At 40.5% G+C, this 22,031-nt stretch overlaps 1 protein-coding gene across 1 annotated transcript; it reads left to right on the forward strand.

The window, feature by feature from the left end:
• Positions 1–5,654: 5,654 nt before the first annotated feature.
• On the forward strand, positions 5,655–14,788 carry htr1e (5-hydroxytryptamine receptor 1E). The gene is made up of 2 exons (XM_088906685.1): positions 5,655–5,706; positions 13,581–14,788. Exons 1-2 carry the CDS (start codon positions 5,655–5,657, stop codon positions 14,786–14,788), a joined length of 1,260 nt encoding a protein of 419 aa, XP_088762811.1.
• Positions 14,789–22,031: the final 7,243 nt, after the last annotated feature.

A 22,031-nucleotide genomic window follows, 5' to 3' on the forward strand; every position in this document is an offset into this window, starting at 1 on the left:
AGCAGTTCTGTGTTCTTACATGTTCCACTTTTAAAAAAGGCTTTTTAGAGGGAGTTTTTTTATTCCAGTGGGATAAACACCCTAGGCATTCTGCAAAGTCAGCAACAAAAACTCTGCAAAGAAGATTGGATTATATTTAAGAGTTGAAGACTTAACTGAAGAAGAAAAAAACAAAGAAACATTATAGAACAGCTTACAGTAAAAGCTGTATATTGTCAAAAACATGCCCAAAAAGATACCTCACTAACAAAAACAAAGAAATGCAAAGGAAAGAAAGGTTGGACACACACAATATTGAAGTACAGGTGCCTAGATACTTTTGTCAAAGTATGAATCGGTGATGTTGAAATGATCAAATAAATGAAATTTGGGGCTTGATCTTTGATGAGCTTTTGCTCACCAATTTGCCTGGTGAGTTGGGTACATGAAGGATAATTCCCCCACTGATGAACAAAGCCACACCCTGTGTCAACGTGATGGTGGGAAAGTGTTGAATGAATGAAAGTATGGAACGGACACATAAACTGGATTCAGTTAGATTCATCATGGATTCTGAAATGATACAATGTATCCTTTCGAGACTAACTGAACCAATGTCAATGAGATAAATAAAGTATTTTGCTGCAGAAAAAAACATAATGAGGAACTAAGTCGATGATGACTGAACTGAGCAGCTCATACCTGGTTATGGTTCGGCTATTGCACTATCAATAGCCTTTGGGGAGGAGCGGTGGCTCTGTGGCTAAGGATCTGTGCCTGTGGCTGGAAAGTTCAAATCCCACAGCTGGCAGAGGAGTCCTACTCTGTTGGGCCCTTGAGCAAGGCCTTTAACCCCAACTGCTCCAGGGGTGCTGTACAATGGCTGACCCTGCGCTCTGACCCCAAGCTTCTCTCCCTGTCTGTGTGTCTCATGGAGAGCAAGCTGGGGTATGTGAAAAGACAAATTCCTAATGCAAGAAATTGTACAGGGTTAATAAAGTGATGTTGTTATGTGTTATGTTATTATCATTGGAGTTTGCAAATGAAAAGGGTAAGAGCACAGCTGTGGCTCCTTTTTCATTTTAATTATCATTAGTCAGGGGCTGTCCTGAGGATTCTGCAGTGTTCTGCCACCTCAGCGTGCACACTGTAAGAGGTCCTTGTAAGGCGTAGTCCCAGATTTCTGCTTTAACCTCCATCCACTCACTGAAGGAACAGAAACTTTCCAACATTCAAAGTGGGAATGAGGGAGTAGCCATTCCCTTGTGTCTCTGTCTTATTTGGGCTTTTACAGTAAAAGAAGCCATGCTGGCTCTTTCTTTGATTTCAGGTGTGTGTTTTATGCTCACGCTGTCAGGAAAAAGAAAGTCCCCACAGGAGGCGGCAGCTCTTTATTATTCGTAATTGTTCGCATTTATCGCCCCCAAGTGGCTGGTTTCAGTAATGTAGTTTCATCTAGCGGAGAACGCTGGCAACTGGTTAGCCAATTTCTGCCGCTGGACAAAGGTGAAGTGTTTTTTTTTTTTATTTGTGTTTTTTTTGAGGCAATTACAACTGTAATTACAGATGTGAAGCACTCATTTGCCATATCTGGGTTTTGTTGCTAGTACAGCAGGAAGTTGATCTCATTTAGCTCCTTCTTGAAGGGTCCCAGGGAATCTTCTTCAAAAATATGGCTGGTCAGTTAGTTCCAAGGTCCACAACTCTTTGTTCACAGGAGTAAAAGCCCTTTGTAGTAACAGAGGCACTCTCTTTTAGTTTCCAGTAGCATCATTGCATCGTTGGTTTACTACGTTCTTCTGCAGTGTGCCGTAAAGGTATTAACCAATGTACCCTCTTAGCCTCCGCTGTGCACCGTTAAACAGATTTAGTTCCATTAAAATCAGAACTAATTTCAGAGCCTCAGTGCCTTTAATGTAATTGTTAAAGATCGCAGGAATTAGCATACTAATGTATTAGCATACACACCCGACTGGATGAAGAGGTGCTAAAAAGAAAAGAATCAGCTTTCCTTTATTGTAATAGGAGATGAATAAGCCATATGGGAATCGAGGAGAAGCTAATGCATTTAAAGATTTTAAAGCTGTATTGCCTTTGTCACTCTGTGACTGTATCATAATGTCAAGACATGACTGTGAAATCAGATCACATTAGATTTTTGAAGCTACCCATGGCTGGATGAGGTTTGTACTACACTTTTAAGAAATATTAGTGCTCATGTTTCCTGTCTGAGCTATGTAATCAGTTCTGTTTTTTTAATAAGATATCAAATTTACTGTCCACACTTTGGCTGTGAAATATAAAGACCCTATGGTAATGTTTACGAGATTACAGGGTGAATTTCATGTTTTGGTAAAAATGTATCCGATTATAAAACCTGACCTACTTAAAAATATCAACTTTGAGCCTTTTGTATTACAGAGTGCAGTTCAAAATAACTGCTCTTGTCCACTCTACATGTGGCTGCAACTCAGTGTCTTATTATCAACTCAGTTTGGATGTTGTGGGAATAGAATCAAATCCTTAGTTGTTATAGTTGTTTAGTTGTTATACAAAATCTAAACCATTATCTTTTCACCCTGGCTTGATCAAGCTGGTCTGACAAATATTATCCCTTGTTGGTTATTTAATTATTCATCAAAAATGCTGTTTATTTACTTCCAACAATCCAATCGATCTTTGTAGATTTTTGTTTCCCATTCAGTGCCATGCATTAGTGCAGCCATGACACTTTGTAGCAATAATATCTGTTATATACACAGCCTACTCCACTCTTCAAAGCACAGAAACCGAAAGAAGTAAATAATTCATATGAACAACAATAATAATGAAAAACCTTATATTGTATTGTGCCTTTAAATGCACTTTAAGAAAAAAATACAAAAAAATCACAGTGGGAGTAGACAGCAGAATTACACAAGTTATAATGATGGTTTGGAACACAGTAGGAAAGCAAAGGGACAGACACAGAACCAATTTAATAAAGAAGAAGCTTTCGAGTCTTGATTTGAAAGAGCTCAGGGAAATTGGCTATCTGATATTGTTGCAAATCCATGTCAGAATGTTAACGGGTCCTATACAGATGAGCGAGAGAGTCGAGGCAATCATTAAGAGCACTGGAGGATTATCCAAATCGTCAGGCGAGATCATGGTCAAAGAACGAGAAACCAAGTCCAAATCCAAAGAAGTCGTTCTAGAGATGTTTTAGAAAAAGGGCGAGGTAGGAGCTCTCGAGATGAGGAACTAATACCGAGTGTAGAGCAGAGAGGAATGAGGGTTTAAGTATGACGCCACAGCAGGAGGTGATTAGCTAACACGTGCATAGCTAATTACACTTGTTGTAATTAGTGAGCCGCTGAAACCAGTTAACTCGTTTGGGGGTAGATCTCCGATGACTCATGGTCGTGACAGATATCCTCAGGGATACACATACAGAGTTTTTGGGTATAACAAGAGAAGGCCTATAGAGTGTAGATGGGCTTGGGGAACAGACTGGAAATCAGAATTAGAGGAATGCAGGTTGCAAGGTGAGGAGAAGGGTGATGGGTACTGACATGCAGAGCCTTATAGGTGAGCATGAGGATTTTGAAGACAACACAAAACCAGTGCAAGCACTCCAGAGTAGAAGTAATGTAATTCTTGAACTAGACCTGGTCAGGATGCTGGTGGCTGAATTCTGGACATGCTGTAGTTTATTCAATGTGGATTTAGATACCACAGCGAGTATGGCATTACAGTTATCAATTTGAGAGAAAATAAAAGTGTTGTTTCAGCAACAGTTAGCAACAGCACTTTTGCATGGAACATGGAAGAATACAGTATGTTGCACGTGTGGGTCAAACGTCAAGCCAGAAGTTCTTCCCAAGAGCCCCAAGTTCTTCCATTTGGATTGAAATTCAAGTACGGTATCATCTACTGCATTGGTTTTGCCTAGTTGATGGGGGATGCCGAGAAGCATGACTTCAGTCTTGTCGCAGTTTAAGTGAAGGAAGTTTTGAGTCATCCATGTTTTCATGCCAGAGGTATAATTAGATAGAGCAGAGACAGTGTCTGGTTTAATGTGGACACAGACTTGAATATCACCAGCGTAGACATGATCCTTTAGACCATGTGATTCTTAATAGTTGACCAAGTAGGAACATGTCCAGCGTTAGAACTGAAACTGCCAAGAGCGACAAAACGTCAGCAATCAGTAACATCAGACTTGAACTATGTAAGAGAAATGCCAGAAACTCCAAACACAGTCCCAAGATGAGAAAGTAAGATATCGTGGTTAACAGTGTCAAAAGTGGCCCCAAGGAGAATAAGGATGGAAAGAGAACCAGAATCAGAAACCATAAGATCATTAATGACTTTAACCAGGGCAATTACTGTGCTGTGTAGTTGTCTTAAACCAGACTGAAGGGGTTCCAAGGGGATAATTGCAATGAGATGGTTATTTAACTGAATTTTAACAGCATTAAGAATGAGAAAATACCCAGACTGGCTACAGCTGGGTAAAAAGGAAACAAAGTGGAAGAGGTCTTAGTGGGGCCAGCAGTGGGCGCTCACCCTGCGGTCCATGTTGGTCCTAATGCCCCAGTATAGTGACAGGGACACTATACTGTAAACAGGCGCTGTCCTTCGGATGAGACGTAAAACCGAGGTCCTGACTCTCTGTGGTCATTAAAAATTCCAGGGCGTTTCTCGAAAAAGAGTAGGGGTGTAACCCCGGCGTTCTGGTCAAATTTCCCATTGGCCTTCACCAATCATGGCCTCCTAAAAATCCCCATCTCTGAACTGGCTTCATCACTCTGCTCCCCTCCCCACTGATAGCTGGTGTGTGGTGAGTGTACTGGTGCACTATGGCTGCTGTCACATCATCCAGGTGGGGCTGCACACTGGTGGTGGTGGAGGGGATCCCCACTACCTGTAAAGCGCTTTGAGTGGAATGTCCAGAAAAGCGCTATATAAGTGTAAGCAATTATTATTATTATTATTAAAGTAAGGATGCCACTGTGGGAGCATTAACAACTTTGAAAGAGGTTCAGTTTTCAGTGGCTGACATGAGGTGATATGGCAATGAGTCACTCCGAAAAAGATGGCTTGTACAGAGCTGAAGAACAAAACAAAAAAATTCAGATTCCGGATGAGATCTGCACCAAAACACCTACGCGATACTACAAACACGTGGCAAAGGGTTTTGTGGTCAGACTAGACAGGTGGATGCAGTGTTAGCATTGCTGCCTCGCAGCACTACAGCCCCAGATTCAATTCCGGGGTGCTGCCTGCGATGAGTTGACCCTGCATGTTCTCCCCACGTTTGTGTGGGATTCTCAACGTCCTCCGGTTTCCTCCTACAGTCCAAAGACACACTGCAAGGTTAATTGACTCCTAGGGCAGTTGGCGTGTGTCTGTGTTTGTTGCCCTGGGATGGACTGCCGTTCCTTGCAGAGTGTATCCCGCCTCGTGCCTGTTGCTAGCCGGGATCGGCTCCGGCTCCTCCGCGACCCTGTATCGGATAAAGCTGTTAGAACATGGATGCATGGACAAGGCAAGACTGGAACATAAATGCAACACACTACATCTGATGCACCACCCACACTGTCAGGCAGTGCTAGCATTATATTATAATTCTGCTTCTTCTGCTTCTCATCAGCAGGGACTAGAAAGCTCGTCAAGACTGATGGGAATGGATGGAGCAAAGTACTGGCAAATCTCAGAGGAAAACATGCTTCAGGCCTAAAGGTAAGACAAAAATTCACCACAGTGTATCCCTCCTTGCACCCGTCGGTTGCTGGGATAGACTCTGGCAGCCCTGTAACCCTGGACTCAATAAAGCTGTTAGAAGATGGATGTCCAATATATGCATTGTAAATGAATAGCTGTATCTTTGTACTTCTCTCAGTTTGAGGCACAGGTGTGCAGCTTAGGGACCAGTCTAAGAAAGAAAATATGTTTAGTTATCTGTACAAGACTGCAAGTGTGTGAGTTTAATTGGGCATCTCTGTAAAAAAAAGTCTGGGCAGTTGTGGAGTCAGACCAACTTCAGTGTCAGTTAGAACAGAGAAAAAGGTCAGAGTTCCCATAAGGTTATAAGGGAACAGCAGGTTGGCTCTCCATTGTGGTTAAAAAGGGTTTGAACTCCTGACTTCCATGAAGGTTTAGGTTAGGAGGGAAAAGCACAACACTGCTCTCCCTTTATTAAGGTTAGATTTGTAGAGGAATCCAATGAGGTTTCAGTTACAAGTCAGGGTGGCTCATTTAGACCAGAGTTGGTCTGGTTTCAGTCCCAGTTTCATTTTCTTGTTTTCAAGCTGTGAAAATTAAACTTAGGGCAAAGGATCAAAAACCCCGTAGGAAAAGCGACATTATGTCTTCTTATAATCGATAAAATGGGAGAAATGTAAAGGAATTTCTTGTACTGTCAGGCCAAAAATTTAATTTTTGTTTTTTCTTACTATAATGGAACCTGACTGAAGTATTGAAAGTCCCGAAAGTCTACGTAACACAGACATTTCAGAACACCTGTAAAGAACAAACTAAAGGAAACATGTAGAAACCATGTGAAAGTGCTTCAGCCTGAGAACAAGAGATGCTTCTTAATACAAAGGGTGGTGGGAATAAGGAACAAGTACCCAGCCGTGTCGTTAAAGCAGATATCCTGGCTTCTTTCAAGATACAGCTGGAGGATCATTTAGCTATAAGCAGCCAATAAACCGTCTTATGTTCTTAGGAGGCAATGGATATAATGTACCTGAAGTTTTGTTAAATGCACAGCAATTCATCGTTTTTTTATACTTTTTTTTCCCTCAAAGAGGAGCCAGGTGTCTCAAATGTTTTAAAGGATGTGAAACTTCAGGATCACATCTATTCCAATCTATCACTATGGTATTAACAATTATTTTACTATAATTGTACTGTAACTTGTATGTTTTTAGTATCATTGATATTGGTGATTCTGAAAAGAATCAGACTCTTTTATTTTTTTTTTGTACAGCAATAGGCTAATATTTCTGTTATTATGGGTAAATTCTAATGCAGACAAAGGAGAGGGCCCATTGCTACGTTTTACACGTCTTCTCAGTCAACAGAAAGTTGATGTAAAGTAGCTCAGTCAAGAAAATAGTTAGCTATTTAGTGCTACAGAATGTGATTTTATGATAAGAACATGAGAATAGTCCATGATGGGTATAAGCTCTGTGCAGTTACAGCAGGGAATGTGTCATGAAGCAGGCTCTGTTGTAATGCTCAATCAAACATAAAGGGCTTCCACTAGTACTCCTGAGACAATCATACAAATAAGTCACAGGTGCTACTGAATGTTGTGATTTGTCTGTAGTGTGCTTACATATGATGTTCAGAAAGCTGTAGCCAGTGCGGTATTACGTGGGGCATGTTCAGCGTGAAGGCGGAGCCCTTGTCTGAGGGTGATGCATTACCTTGACAACCACAGCTGGGGTGGTTAATTTCGGATGAGCCACAGCTGTGGGAGCGGTTAAGAACACACTGAACACAGCTAGCAGGACTTAGTCCAGGAACCCCGCAAGGGGAAAAGATTATAGCGACAGTCCCGAAGGGGATTGTGAAGAAAGAGCATCAGCCCATCTTTTTTTTTTTTTTTGTTTCTCTTTGTTTTCTTTTTCTCCTCTCCTGTCTCACCATGGATCATCCCTGGGGCAGGCCGAGTTTTTAGGCTTTGCTCTTTTTCTGCAGTCTGGACCGCGCTAAATAGGGACAGTCCAGGCTGGATGCCACTGTTTCAAGTGGTCCATTTTTCTTTTCCCTTTTCTTTTTAGTTTTTCCCCTCCTTTGCTGACCTCACACCGGTGCGTCCACCCCCTCAAACAGGGCATTGACTTCTACTTGTGTTCGCCTTGGCTCGTCCCAAGAACCCGCATTATTACATCAGGAATACTCAATTCTATGTCCACATCATTTATAAAAAAATACTAAGAAGACCCACATAGTCCCAACACATATGCTGCAGGCCTCTTTTAAGACCACTACTGGAGGAGGCTCAGTGCATTTACTTAAAAGTGCCAACAGATTTTAAAAAGAAAAGTATAAAAGAAGCTCTGAAATAAAATAATATATAATTTTATGATTTCATTTTGGAGTGCAGGTGTGGCATCATCTGTTCAACAAATTAGATAGCTTTCTAAAGAGGGGATTTTTAACCTTCCCACACCTACCGACACCCCCCCCCCGGACCCTCACTTATCACCAGTGTGCCCGAGTCTCCATTAATATCCTGTTTTCATAAGTCTCCAGTAAAAAATAAAAAAAAAAGATAACTTCTTAGGAGTGTTGTCTTCAAAAACTTTCCTCTGCCTTACAAGGAAGCAAACTGAATTCAGTGCAGTAATGTTCTTGTGCATCAGTCCAGTGCAGAGCCAGTTTTGGGGCAGCAACAATGGAAAAAGGGGGTTGCTTTGCTAAACGAAGACATCACCTTCATCATAGAACACCAGTACTTTAATAAATTATTCACCATTATTCTTACTTTTAATACTTCCTTGGTTCACAACACAACTCAGACCGTCCCTTTGACCTCATCAACGCTGTCCTGGTCAATGAGGAACGAGTTATTCAGTCATAGCATACAGCTTCATGAGAAGCTTAGAAAGGTTAGAAAACTAGGAGGCTGTTTGGTCCATGTACAGTAGACCACTTGGGAGTCAATATCTAATGAATCCCAAGATCTCATGCAGCCATTTTGCAAAAGAAGCCAGAGTATCAACTTGAACAACACTGATAGTTATTCCATTCCATACTTCCACAACTCTTAATGTAAAAAAGCTAATCTTCCCTTTCAGTTTTAAATGCACTTCCTAGTAGCTTCAGCTTGGGTTTCACTGCTTATTATGAAGAAGTCTAGCGGGCTGTCCATAACTTTGATTTGAAAATCTCACACTTTCCACAAAGGATACTCCGCTTCCTGGAGAAACATGCCAACCTCTGCCCATTTCCCAGGAGGAGAGTGAAATCCTGGCCCAGTGAGAGGGATCAAACATTCTGCATGCTATCCAACTTCCTAGCAGCCGATTCTGAAAGAGGCAGTGGTTTGATTTCCCCCCCCTCCACTCTACTTCTTCCAGAGCTTAATGTGTTAATTTCTTTACAACCACCTGCTCAGCTCCAGACTGCTTTTTGTACAGAGACACCTGTTGGATATCAAGTGAATTACAGTTCCGCAGCTTGTGCCGAGACCCAACATACTGTCCCTCTCTAACACACACTCACAACCTCTCTGGCACCTCACTCTCACACCCTTAGGCTGTGAACTCACTGTGCCCAGCCACCACTGCACTATCTCCCAGAGGGTGTAGCGAGAGAGACCCCACTCGCTTCCCCGATATCAATGTACTGCCAGGGGGAGGGTCCCTCTACCACACAACCCACTCTGGTCCACACACACTGACTCACCCCTCACTCATACAGCGGACACGGCAACCCTGCTCTCACACGCTAGCAGGATGCTGTCCCTTTAAACCTTTAGACGATCTCATAAAGCTCCGTTTCTCCTGTCAGTCTCCTCACAGACTGACGTTTTCACTTTTTTCCTCGCAGGCTATTCCTCTCACAACCCCCTCCGAGACTGTCGTTCTTCTCCACCCCCTCACGGGGTTACTACAGCGGCTAATCAAGTCTTTGCTCACTCATACTGTACATGGCGGCACGCCCTTCTAACATCGCCCTGACTAGTAGCGTCTCACACCCGCTACTGTCCTGCTTCAGCCCGGCTCTCTCACGGGAGAGCCTACGCATTTGTTCTCTCACCACTGCAGCCACAGCAAGACCGATGTCCTACTGCATCTTTCCCCCCTTTAAACCACTTCTACACCTCCCGTTCATTCACTTAATCACGTCAGGTGTGGTTTCCTCGGCAACGCGTCTTCCTTAATCCGGGGCTCCGCCTCCCACACCACACACTCCCGGCATTGTACCACAGCATTGAAAGAAATTACAAATAAAAGTTAAAGAGGAGTTACTAGTTTGGTTAAAAAATCTATAAATAACTTCAGGCATGCTTGGATTCCTTTGAGATCCTTGAGTTTTTAAATCACGGTTTACAGTACAAATGTTAAGATCTTTGTCAAATATGCAGAAATGGGCAGATACCCTGTGAACCTGCCTGAGCTGTCAGAACTTCAGTACAGTCAGAGATAAGGAACAGTTAGGACTACATACTGTATAACAGACTGCTAAATAAATAAACCATCAGTATCTACACCTATCACAACACATACCATTCTTTTCAGAGTTGGGAAAACACGATAAACCACAGCTTTTTGTAGAAGTCCGTGGACTCCAGATTAAGAACCTCCAGACTAAAGAGACTTCAAATTTCACATATTTTGCAAATTTGCAGCAGAAGAAGCTTTCTGAATTTTTTTAGCATTCTGTCTTCTGTTTTGGTGTTGTGAAAAACAATTCACTCCCATAATTCAAAGTGAGTGCGCGCGCCTGAAACACAGACCGTAAACCTTAAAGGTGTTTTCCTTGTAAAATATGTGTTGCAATTTGCTTTCCTTATTTGCTTGTGAAACTAATGTTATTCCCTACGCCAGTCGCTTTACTATTTTTATATTATTAGAATCGTAAAGATTCTAATCATTTTCGTTCGAAGGTTGATCACATCTAAGAAATCCCCACAAGTCTAAAATAAATCACGCAGAACCCCTATGAGTAATAAGGGCAGTGAGCTCAGTGTTCTCATGCAGTCAGCCGGCAGTGAGGAAGTTTGAAAGCTGCAGATCGGATGTCAGAATAATTCTACACATGAATGACATGGGACTGACAGGTGGAGATCTTTGATAGACTTCCTCGGGGCATGGGGAGATCTAATGCTCAAATATTAGAAGATGGCCTATGATTAATGTAAATGTATTGATGTCAAGGACAGACTTTGAAACGGTTCATTATGTCTGACACGTAATTCATACTTCGCCTGCCAATTACAGCCCCTAATTACCCAGAGGATTTTTTTTTAATTGGCGATTGAAAAGAAACCTTTGTAAATGAATTCACTCCTTGTCAGCTCTGAGTTCTCTGAACGGGAAAAAAAGGTGTAGAGAAGGAGTGACTTGAGTCCCTTGGAAAACAAAGTGCAGTAGATTAAAAGAAGTGGAGCAGAGGAATGGTAGTAGATGCTGCCTCTCCGAGTGTGCTGGTTGTCTGAGAGCTGAGATCAGTAGCAGGCAGCAGTGTGAGCAGTGACCAGGGTTGTAGACTAATAATAGATAAAGACGTTATTGATCCCGAAGGGAAATTGAGGGATAATAATTAGTAATAATAATATTATTAATAATACTAATAATAATTATTGTTGTTATTATTATGTTATGTCTGTTACTACAACAACAACAATAATATTCATTCATAGCTCATGTAGTGTAAAACATTCCAAGCCCATGTCTTTATGTCCAAAGAATTGACTTTGAGCCTTTTTTATGTCCTATGTTTTTCTGGTGGTATTAAAATCTGTCTGGGAAGAAAGTGCAAGATAAATCAGAGAAAAAAAATCAGTTTCCGAAGCGATTGACAAAGACAGCTCTCATATAGCCGGTGGACCTTGGGGATAAAAATAAAACGGGTTTGCTTTGCTTGGAAGAAAACTTGTCAAACGTTTTAGAACATATTAGACACAACAAAAAGAATGGTATTATTTTGGCATGAAACAAGAAGATATACTCTATTGATACCTGTAAAAAATAATGTACTCACACAAATCCAAATAGCTACTTTTTGAATGGTGAATTAGAATGAGTATGTGGCTAAATGTCTGAAGCCCAAGTGAAACAGGTGAAGCACCCAGGTGGTAGACTTGTGCCCTCTGCTGGCACAGTGCTTAGACTGTCCTGTAAGGCTGCACTCCTGTGCTGAAGAATTAAAAAGAAATATATTTTGTGTGGCATTTTTTTGAGATAAGAGATATGAACGGTAAACCGTTTTTGAACAAACCGAAAATGTTTTAAATAATTTTTATTTCTGTGTTGATATTACTACAGGTCCTTGTTTGCAATCATAGCCACAGCATTCGAGCTTTGCAGACATTTGATTATGGAGTTGGTATGTCTTTAAAAGCCCGACCGCCTTATTCCCTCATGTTCCAAGAGGGTAGCGCACTGGAGTGGCAAATTGTGCCTCTGGAGTTTGACCCTGTTCCCAATTGCGGATCGAATATAGCTTGAAATTCTGTACCCTGGGGCTCCGTGGTGTGGCTGTCTCGCAGCACAGGGGCCCGTGCTCAATTCCTGGGGTGCCATGTCTTTGGAGTTTGTATGTTCTCCCCATGTTTTCTTCCAGGTGCTCCAATTTCCTCCCTGAAGCCAAAGACATACTGTACTGGTAGATTAACTAGCTTCTGGGAAAACTGGCCCTGAGGTGAATGTGTACATATCTGTGTGTGCCCTGCAATGGAATATTGTCCTGTCCAGGGTGCTGCCTGCTTCCTGTTGCTTGCTGGGATAGGCTCCGGCTCCTCCGCGACCTGGAATTGGATGATGTGGTTAGATGAAGTGCTTCAAGTGTGACACACAAAGATCTGCAACTGGAACAGAAGGGACATGTGTTTGCAGACCTTATGAGCCTGAAGTAACTTTGGATGAGGTCCTCTGTCTGTACTGTGTAAGACGTCTGCCAACCACAGAAAAAAACAGTGACAGACATTGCTTTGGAATATTCAAACCCTCTCATATTGCATTGAGAGGGGTAATGACTCCCTGTAGCACCTAAAAAAATAACATATTTATTTAGTATTTAAAGTAAAAACTACAGTTAAGTTAGCCTTGAACTTTCTGGATGTCCACTAAAGGTTCTATAAGCATGTACACATAGAGACAGCAGTAATATATCGTACATCACAAAATGTTTGGTCATTTCAGCAGTAGATGACAAGAAGCTAAATTATATACTCTGTCTCAGGATGTTGAAAACTGGGCTTCTTCCATAACCAAATCCTTCTTAAACATTTGGACTGTAACATATGAATTTTATCTAGCTAAAAAAAAGTAGAAAGCTGTTTAATAGCAGCATAAGTATTGGTAAAGTTCCAAAATAGATATACTTAAACCTCCTGTGGTATGAGATTAATGTTATCTGTAGAGATATGTTAATTCAGTCCAATATGTAAAAATTATGTTCAGTTACATTACAGCATTCCACATAACATGACCTTGCAACTGTACAAGAGTTTGATTCTTGAAGACCTTACATTTGCATTGTAATTTCTTTAACACATAATTACTTTTACTCTGGACAAAAATAAATGTGTTTTTCTTGGTGGTTTGATCTTGAGCGCCATAAAAGAAAGTAACGACTAAAACCAGCGAGTATCGCAAGTTCCTGATAGATGGTGAAAGTAACAGAAACATGTAGAAAGATGAATAAAAAAAGTAGCAAAATGAGCAATTCACCAGGGGATTTTTAATTGAATAACCTACGAGTGCAGTACAATAACCATTCATTGAACAGGCCAGCCATTTGTAAAGCTTTAATAAAGATCCATGGTAGGTCCTCAGCACAGTATTGTGCCGTATCATATTAGTAATCAGCAAGGATGTTAAGCATCAATGCAGGTTGCATTGTAATAATGAAGATTTGTTACATTTTTACAGGAACACCGAATTCAGAGGACAAAGAAGAAAATGCCACTCCGAATATTTACAGCTTTGATCAAGGGGAACAGTTTGACATTTTGATGGAAAAGGAAAGACTTCTGCTGGAGCACTCTGGAACAATGAATGTCACAAACTTCACCTCGGAACCTAGTGTGCTTATAAAATACAAATCAGTTACGGAAAAGATGCTAATTTCATTTCCCCTGGGGGTCATAACACTCCTTACTACACTGTTGAACTGCGCTGTCATTGTAGCCATTTGCACAACAAAGAAATTGCATCAGCCTGCCAACTATCTTATTTGTTCATTGGCTGTGACAGACTTTCTGGTTGCAATTTTGGTGATGCCCTTGAGTATTATTTACATCACCATGGAAACATGGTCACTTGGTTACATAATCTGCGAGGCCTGGCTTAGCCTGGACATGACGTGCTGCACCTGCTCGATCCTTCACCTGTGCGTGATAGCGCTAGACAGGTACTGGGCTATCACGAACGCCATTGAATATGCACAGAAACGAACAGCAAAAAGAGCAGCAATCATGATAATGACGGTCTGGGCCATTTCTGTGTTAATCTCTATGCCTCCCTTGTTTTGGAGGCACAGCTACAGCACCAACAATCTCACCCAATGTACTATTGAGCACGACCACATCCTGTACACCGTTTACTCAACGTTTGGGGCATTTTACATCCCACTGACGCTGATCTTAATTCTGTACTACAGGATTTACCACGCAGCCAAAACCCTCTACCAGAAACGAGGCTCCAGCCGACACCTGAGCAACAGGAGCAACGACAGTCAAAACTCCACTGCCCACTGCAGGCTAACTCAGACATTCTGCGTGTCGGACTTTTCCATGTCTGACCCCACGATGGAGTTCGATAAGCTGAACGCTACGATTCGCGTCCCGCCCTTTGTGGCCGAGATGGACGAGACCAGCGAGAAGAACCAGATATCCTCGTCGCGGGAGAGGAAAGCCGCCCGCATCCTGGGCCTCATACTCGGGGCCTTCGTCATCTGCTGGTTGCCCTTCTTCTTCAAGGAACTGTTGGTTGGGCTCCGCTTCATTGACCCTTCGGCTGAAATATCAGACTTCCTGACCTGGCTGGGCTACGTGAATTCACTCATCAATCCTTTGCTCTATACCAGCTTTAATGAGGATTTCAAGTTTGCTTTTAAAAAACTAGTCAGGTGCAAATAGCCCTCCAAATGGTTTGGCATTAAGGGAGAGTGATTCTGGAATAATGTGGTGGATTATGGACCATCCTGGAATAATATGTACAATGGCGTTTTCATTTAAAAAAAAAATAAAACTAAAATGTAACAAATGGACATGTTGACCATTGTTTCCATCTTTCCAAGAAGTCCATCAAACTACTGAACTCTACATATTTGAAAGAAGTGAGGAAGACTGAAGAAGAAGGCTCCAAAGCCAAATAACGTTTTTTCTTACGGTTCAGCGTGGAATTGGCGTCTGTTTGTTCCATATATAAATAAAGCCACATCTAAGCCATTATCAGTAATCTCCCATTGCTTTATTTTTTATTTCCCCATTTATGAACACAAGTTTCAGACTCTGTGAAACTCTGTAACTGTATGAAGTCAGCTAGTGTGACTGCCATGGATCACCATCATGTTATTTAACACTCTCAAGGATGACAGCTGTCAAGTTTGTTTTGTCTAGGGGCTAAGACTGACTAAATAGAGTATGTTTACAGTAACTGTTATACGATCTGAAAAAGCAGGGGTTCAATACAGAATTTCTTTGGGCATATTTATTTCCCCCCATCTCTCTGCTATTTTAAAGAGCTATTTCAACATGTCTTTCATTATTCTCAGTCTAACACAAATCCACTTTTACAGCACGGCTGGAAAAAAAATTGTTTACTCATATTACACATATAATACTACTTTAGTTAGTATTAGTTCAATCTTATTCTGTCATACTTATTTCTACTAAATGAAAGTAAGTAATATTTGTAAAATGCAATTCAAACATAAGCTACTTTTCAACCAAGAAACTGACTGTTGCATCAAGAACACAGACAGTATCATGTTGAATTCTACAAATGCACAAAAACATGAATAAATGTTCAACAATCTTCAAAAAGATACCATTGATGAGTATTTGTGAAAGTAAATGAGTAAACAACACTCTCAAACTATGGGTGCAAATACTTTTGTCTATGTATAAAAGAAACAAGCTGTTCTCCTAAAAGTGTTCTCACCACAATAACTGCACACTGTGTTGGGAAGAGTTACTTTTAAATGTAATGTATAGTTACAAGTCACGAATGTAAGGTACTACTTTTTAAATTCAACAAGACATTGAGGGGAAAAAATACAGTGATCTACAGTAAGTAATGTGTTCATACTACATACAATGTATTATTTAAAATACATTACCTCTCAAAACCAATTTTCAGATGACTTCAAAAGTAATTCTCCCCAACACTGACTGTACAGTAAAGTGTCACTGCTTTAAATGTACAGCATTTCACATTGGTTCCTCGATCATCTTGCCCATCTCCTCCTATCAGAAACTCATCAAAAGTCATTGATGGCACATAAATGTTCATTGGTTTAAATTCTCCAAGTCAGAAAATATCAGGCCATTCTGGTGCACACCTAGAAACAGTGATATTTGGTTTGTGAGGCAGTCTCTTCTTAACTGGTAGCATGGCAGAGGAAGACCTCTACACATTAACAATCCAACAGACAAGTATAACAGACCCCACACTCCTTTAGGACAGTCCCAAGGATCTACACACATAAAAACTCCTTATGGCCAGATGAAGTGAAGTCTTTTCAGATTCTTACAACAAAATAACAGCATTGAAAAACAAACACTACTTGTATCATGTACACCCCTCATACAGTATGCCAGCAAAAGCTTAATTACATCTCAATCTTAATTGCTAATTCTCAACCCTTCACCAATTAGCCAGTGATTAAGTAATCGAAACCCACTGTGGCTATTTACAAAGGTTAGAGGCTGTATAATGACCTCTATTGGAAGGTCAGCTGCAACTGCAGCACTTTTTTTGACCTGGAGCTCCAGCTCCAATTTATATTCTGAAATGGAATAGAACCACATAGAGATGCACAGCTGGGCCTGAGGCTACACCAACCCCATTATAATAGCATCACCTTCGCTCCCTTATTCGGTCTGTATCACTTGGAGAACCCAGTTTTCCCTTTTGTCAAAACCACAGCAGAGATCCTTTCCCCTAAAACAACACCTGAAGTTATTAATCCCATGTGAGGGCTCCTACCTCTTTTCCCATTGGAACACACTAGCTTACCAGTTCTTTAGGAAAGCAAACCATACTTCTCCTCTCATACATCTTGAACCTCTGGCACACACCTTCACAATAAAACCAAATAGCTTTAATAATTTCTATACTTACTCAAATGATTAGATCTTTTTAAACCACTTCTACTTATCCCCGGACTAATAGAGTGACTGACTTAACCATTAGATGCCTTTTCCTGCTATTTATAATGCTTTATAGAGGAACCCAATTGGAACCAACTGCACTAGATTCCTCTTTTGAACCCAAGTAGGAATGCCTTACTTATGTTCTCTCCTTGTCCTTACTGGAAAACCAGCCTCCAGTGACTTAAACTCAAGACAGACAATGTCACTGTGAGAGCATTCTGTCGAGGAAGGTAAGTGTAAAAAGTGTGTTTAAAACATTTTAGTGAGCTGATGTGGCAGTCGAAATGAGAAGAACTGCAAATAGTTATGTTACTGGTATGCCTGAAGAGGTGATTAGGATTTGAGTTGATATGCATAATATGCATTAGATGTGTGTTTTATGATAATTATATGAATTGGAAAACACTATATACAAATAAAATTGCTTGATTGATTGATTGATTGATTCATTGATTCATTGATTAATTAAGTCATGCCCATGCATGCCCGTACATACAAAAAGGCCAAGCCACTCTGGAGCCTTCTAGGTGTCCTACTCAGCACCCCTTTTTATTCTGTAGATTGTCGTGTTGATACAGTGAAAGACTGGGACCCAGTGGATATCATGTATCCCCACATTGCAGTGTGTCGTTCTGTTGCTTCAATCTGGTATATAGCTCGGTCAGAGAGTGCATAGATAAATTATAATTAGGGAGCAGACTGTTAATGATGGGAGCAGGGAAGTTAAAAATCTGACAAAGAGTTCAAGAGGCAGTTAAAAAAATTAGGGTTTAACCTCCTTCCAAATTTTCATTTTGATATGCATTTGTCAAACTCAAGGTCTGCTTTAAAGTTGAGTCTCCTATCCTATGTAGTCCTATGAAATATTGAAAATGGTCAGAAGAAGAAAGTAGATATATTTACCCCCAGTTTTAATTAACAGTGGCAGCACGTAAAATCGCATGTCTTGCTTTTCTAAACTTGTAACTGGAAGCTTTATGTTCGCAATGGGAGCTGGTTTAAAAGATTTCCTTCTTTCTTTCCTTGTGATTTAAGGGCTTGGGTCATGTGTCATACATCCATAAATATTCTGTAATCTCTTTGGAAAAGCTTTTAGCTCTGAAATGTTTTGATATTTACCTGCCTCCTGTATTTTGGTTGCGCTGGAGACAAATCATTTAATTAAAGATGACTGTATATTTGACACCGAGCTGCATAATTACAACATATCGTATTTGAGCAGGTCTTAAATGTTCTGGCCCTGGCTATTTGAGCTGGCCTTAGCCAGTAGCCTTCACACTTCCTCTGAAACTAGTTCTTCTGAATTGCTGTTTTTTGTCCTTGTACTGAATCTGAAATGGATTTTAGTTCAAACAAATCTCCCAACAGGCTTTGCTGCTCTCAGAACATCACAGAAAATTTCTACAATGAGTCACACCTGAAAGAAAACGATGTTCTCTCTGTAATAGATTTTGCTGACAAATTCACCAAAGAGAATTCTAAATTTTTACAAAGCTTTCAGACAGTGTGCATCAATGCTTGTATTGGTTTTCTGTGTAACTTCTGGGGATGTTTAGAGAATAATGAATGAGCAATAAAGTTTGAGTTTAAGGTTAGTGGATAGGTCTTGGTTTCGGTGTAAATCTCTTAATGAGTGCTGTTGGGAGCCTTCAGTCTTATTTCTCAGCAGTCAGCTTTACAACACACCTCCACAATGAGGCCATGTTGGAAAACCCACCACTAATATAACTCTTTGAAAGATATTGTTGTAACAGAAAAATAAGTTCTGGATCCCGAGATGAAGTTAAACAGATGAGTTTTATTGCATGCAAGGAACAGTAAAACCGAAGTATTGTTCAAAGTGCAGGTAGAAAACTTCCAGTTTATATAGCTCTTTTCTGCAACTTCTGACGTAGCTCATTACTATGGTAATAGCCCTTTTCTGCCGCTTCTAACGTAGCTCATTATTATGGTAATGGGGGGAGGTCACAGTGTTCGGACAGTTCACAGACTTTGGTCACTCTTAATGGTCAGTTTTAGGTTTCCTTCCCTGGGGGGTTTCCTAGCTGGCATCTGGAATCCTTATCAGTTATCCCCCTTTCCTGCCATAGCTCTAGTCTGTTACTTGTATCTTTCTTCAATATAAAAATAGAACCGAACATTTATACAAATACTGTATATATTTGGATTTTAACTTGCATATTGATAATGGGAAAAGGGCAGTTCAGTTGTGTTGCGGAACAATGCATAAATGCTTTTAATTCCCGATTGACAGGTTTAATAAATTATCGTAGGATTAAAATAAAGCCAATGGTAGACTTTGATCTAGGAGTCATTTGAACACATTCGTATAGTCACATACTGTTTATTTAAACTACAGGGCGTTGGGAAGGGACTTAACAAAACAGGTGGTGGGCTGTAATACATCAGAACGTTCCAGAAAATAAATCCTAAAATCTAGTCCAGTCTTACTTTTGATTAAACCATTTTCTTCCACAGGTTCTTTATTCTGGGTCCTTGTCTCAAAGACATACCATAGGCACAGGACACCTTTCCTTGGAGCCACATTTATTGTAACAGAGGGATGTATAAGTTATAGAACTATAAAAAAAACACAATGTTAACGCTTCCCTGCTGTCCTCTTCTCAGAACCCCTTTTCCAAATCCTCTTGCGCCAGATCTTGCCATTCTGCTCTAGGAGAACTCCGTGTGGGAAGGTCAAGAGATCCCAGAATCCCTTGCACCAGACTGACAGCTGTAACGAGAGCGGGGGTTCAAACAGCACACGCAGTGACTAAGGTCAAATAACCCAGAAAGCCATGCCTAGCTGTGCTCTGGAACACCTACAGATCTCCCATGTGTCAGTGACAGCACAACCTGACTACTGACAGTGACACTCACACTTCTGTTGCCCATGGTCTTTGGACCATGAATAACCAGTTCCATCCCAGTCCCTTCGGCAGTGAATGAAAGACTGAAACAACTCAGGCCAAACACCAAAAAAAGAAAATGGATGTGGTGGATAAACAAAAAACATTAATTCTGACTCAAGGTACTGATAATCCACAGTTCACATTCCCATTAGTGTCCAAATCTGTGTTCAGAACAAAGACTCTCTGAAAATTACAATAAGTCTCTTGCCAAAGTTTAATCTAATCACCATATAGGAACAAGTAAAGCTTTATTCCATGTTGAAATGAGAAGAAAAGAAACACAACGCAGCTACCTACTTGAACTAATCACAGGTTCTTTATAATCACAGGTATATAATCCCTTTCATAACAAACATCTGTCATACATTTTATTAATGCTAAAGACACAGTCCACAGAGATGTCAGGCCTGCTAAGATTGTATATAATGGTCATACTGGACGATACAAGCCTGTTTTCCCCTACCATCAGTGACCAGAACTACTGTATGAGATACAGTACCTCTCAATATTGCATCATGGGCATTACCGGCCTAAACCCAAACACTTATGGACAGGAACAACCTTATGCTGCAGTAAACCTATATTTCTGTTTCTGTTCTTGCTATTTTTTTCAGTTGACTGTTTCATTAATATATCATGCATAGAAAAAAATAAATTCTAATACACAAATAGTTTTCTCTTCCAGATGCATGTTTTGCTTCCTGCTTTGAGTGACTCATACCTGTACATAGAAGATACCCATGCTCATCAATGATGCTTGAAATGATATTGGTTACGTAAATAACTAATGTTCCTAATTTAGTTTTCCCTCATTCACAACATTTTTAAGGAATATGAGGATAAGGAATCGTCCTTGAGTTTTCCCAATAATGACACCTCCACACGAAGTTATTCAAAAGTCATTTTCAGTCTGATATTGACTCTTGTCTACAGAGGAAGTCTCAGGACAGGTTCCCAGGGGTTTCCAGTGCATGTTTATTGTAAAATGTTTGCTTGCTTGATTGGTAGTGAAAAGTACAAATTAGGTTACTTTAACTTTTTGGCTAGCAAACATTAAAACATGGATGTTGTTGCTAAAGGCAAGGAAGGAATATCAAAGCAACAGTGTGCATGCTCAGTGTCATTATGCTTATTGCATTAGTATATTCATACATATGAAAGGTATCAGCGTGCACACAGAGCTACGACTTGACAGGCTTAAACAGTCCAGCCAGCAGCTTCAAAACACAAACCCATATGCACAGTACAAAACAGAAGCTGAGTGTTCCAGTTAGATTATTGGACCCACAGATACATCAAATGCAAAAACTACTAACATAATATGTGGACAGATTGTGTTATTTCATTGAAAGGTTTACTTGGAAAGTCTTTGATGAAAAAACGAAGGATTGGTTTAATGCTTGATAATGCGTGGGTTTATGTTTTCTGGTCTATAATATGTTACAGGATTAACTTTGTAATGACTATTGTTGTTTCATTGCTTCCTACATTATTAAGATAAGGCAATTAGATTAACAGTATTCTTCATCAACATTACAGACTATGAAGTCTATAATTTAAACTATAATAGTTAATGGACCTATTACTATGACTACAAAAGGAGAAAACGTTTTGATATTGTTATTAGTGGAAAACCATGTTTGCATGTATGTATAAAAATAAGTCCATATGCCAGGTTACAAATGAGAGGGGACCATCTCAGCCCATCACCCTCATTGGGCCTCTAGTAGCTAAGTAATCCAAGGATTTAATTAGTCCATTTACAAAACAGGGTGTCATCTTCTTTGAGAACATGGCTGTGCAGCATTTTCCGAACAGGCACTAGCTTTTGTGGACAAATATGTCCCCCGTTCTCAGGTACCGTAACTGTATACTTTCACTTTCCCATGGCCACTTCTGTCTTCTGGTTTGTGTCTGACCGTTTGTGTCTGAAGAAGGCCTGTTGGGATGACTCTGTCAAACCTCTTGAGGGTTTCGAATGCAGTACTTGAATCACGTCAGATCGTTGTCTTCTCGATTCACTAACAAACATGCTCAGTTCATTCAGTCTGTCAATGTAGGGCATTCCTTTAAGACAAACTGTGTTTGTT

This window comes from Atractosteus spatula, chromosome 2 (genome assembly GCF_055471065.1).
Source record: "Atractosteus spatula isolate fAtrSpa1 chromosome 2, fAtrSpa1.hap1, whole genome shotgun sequence".
Lineage (NCBI taxonomy): Eukaryota > Metazoa > Chordata > Actinopteri > Semionotiformes > Lepisosteidae > Atractosteus > Atractosteus spatula.

Bases quoted from the DNA above. Each gene is read 5' to 3' on its own strand.
- htr1e (XM_088906685.1), top strand. From the start codon at position 5,655: ATGGAGCAAAGTACTGGCAAATCTCAGAGGAAAACATGCTTCAGGCCT. The intron at 5,707-13,580 runs GTAAGACAAAAA...ACATTTTTACAG, and splicing joins AACATGCTTCAGGCCTAAAG to GAACACCGAATTCAGAGGAC.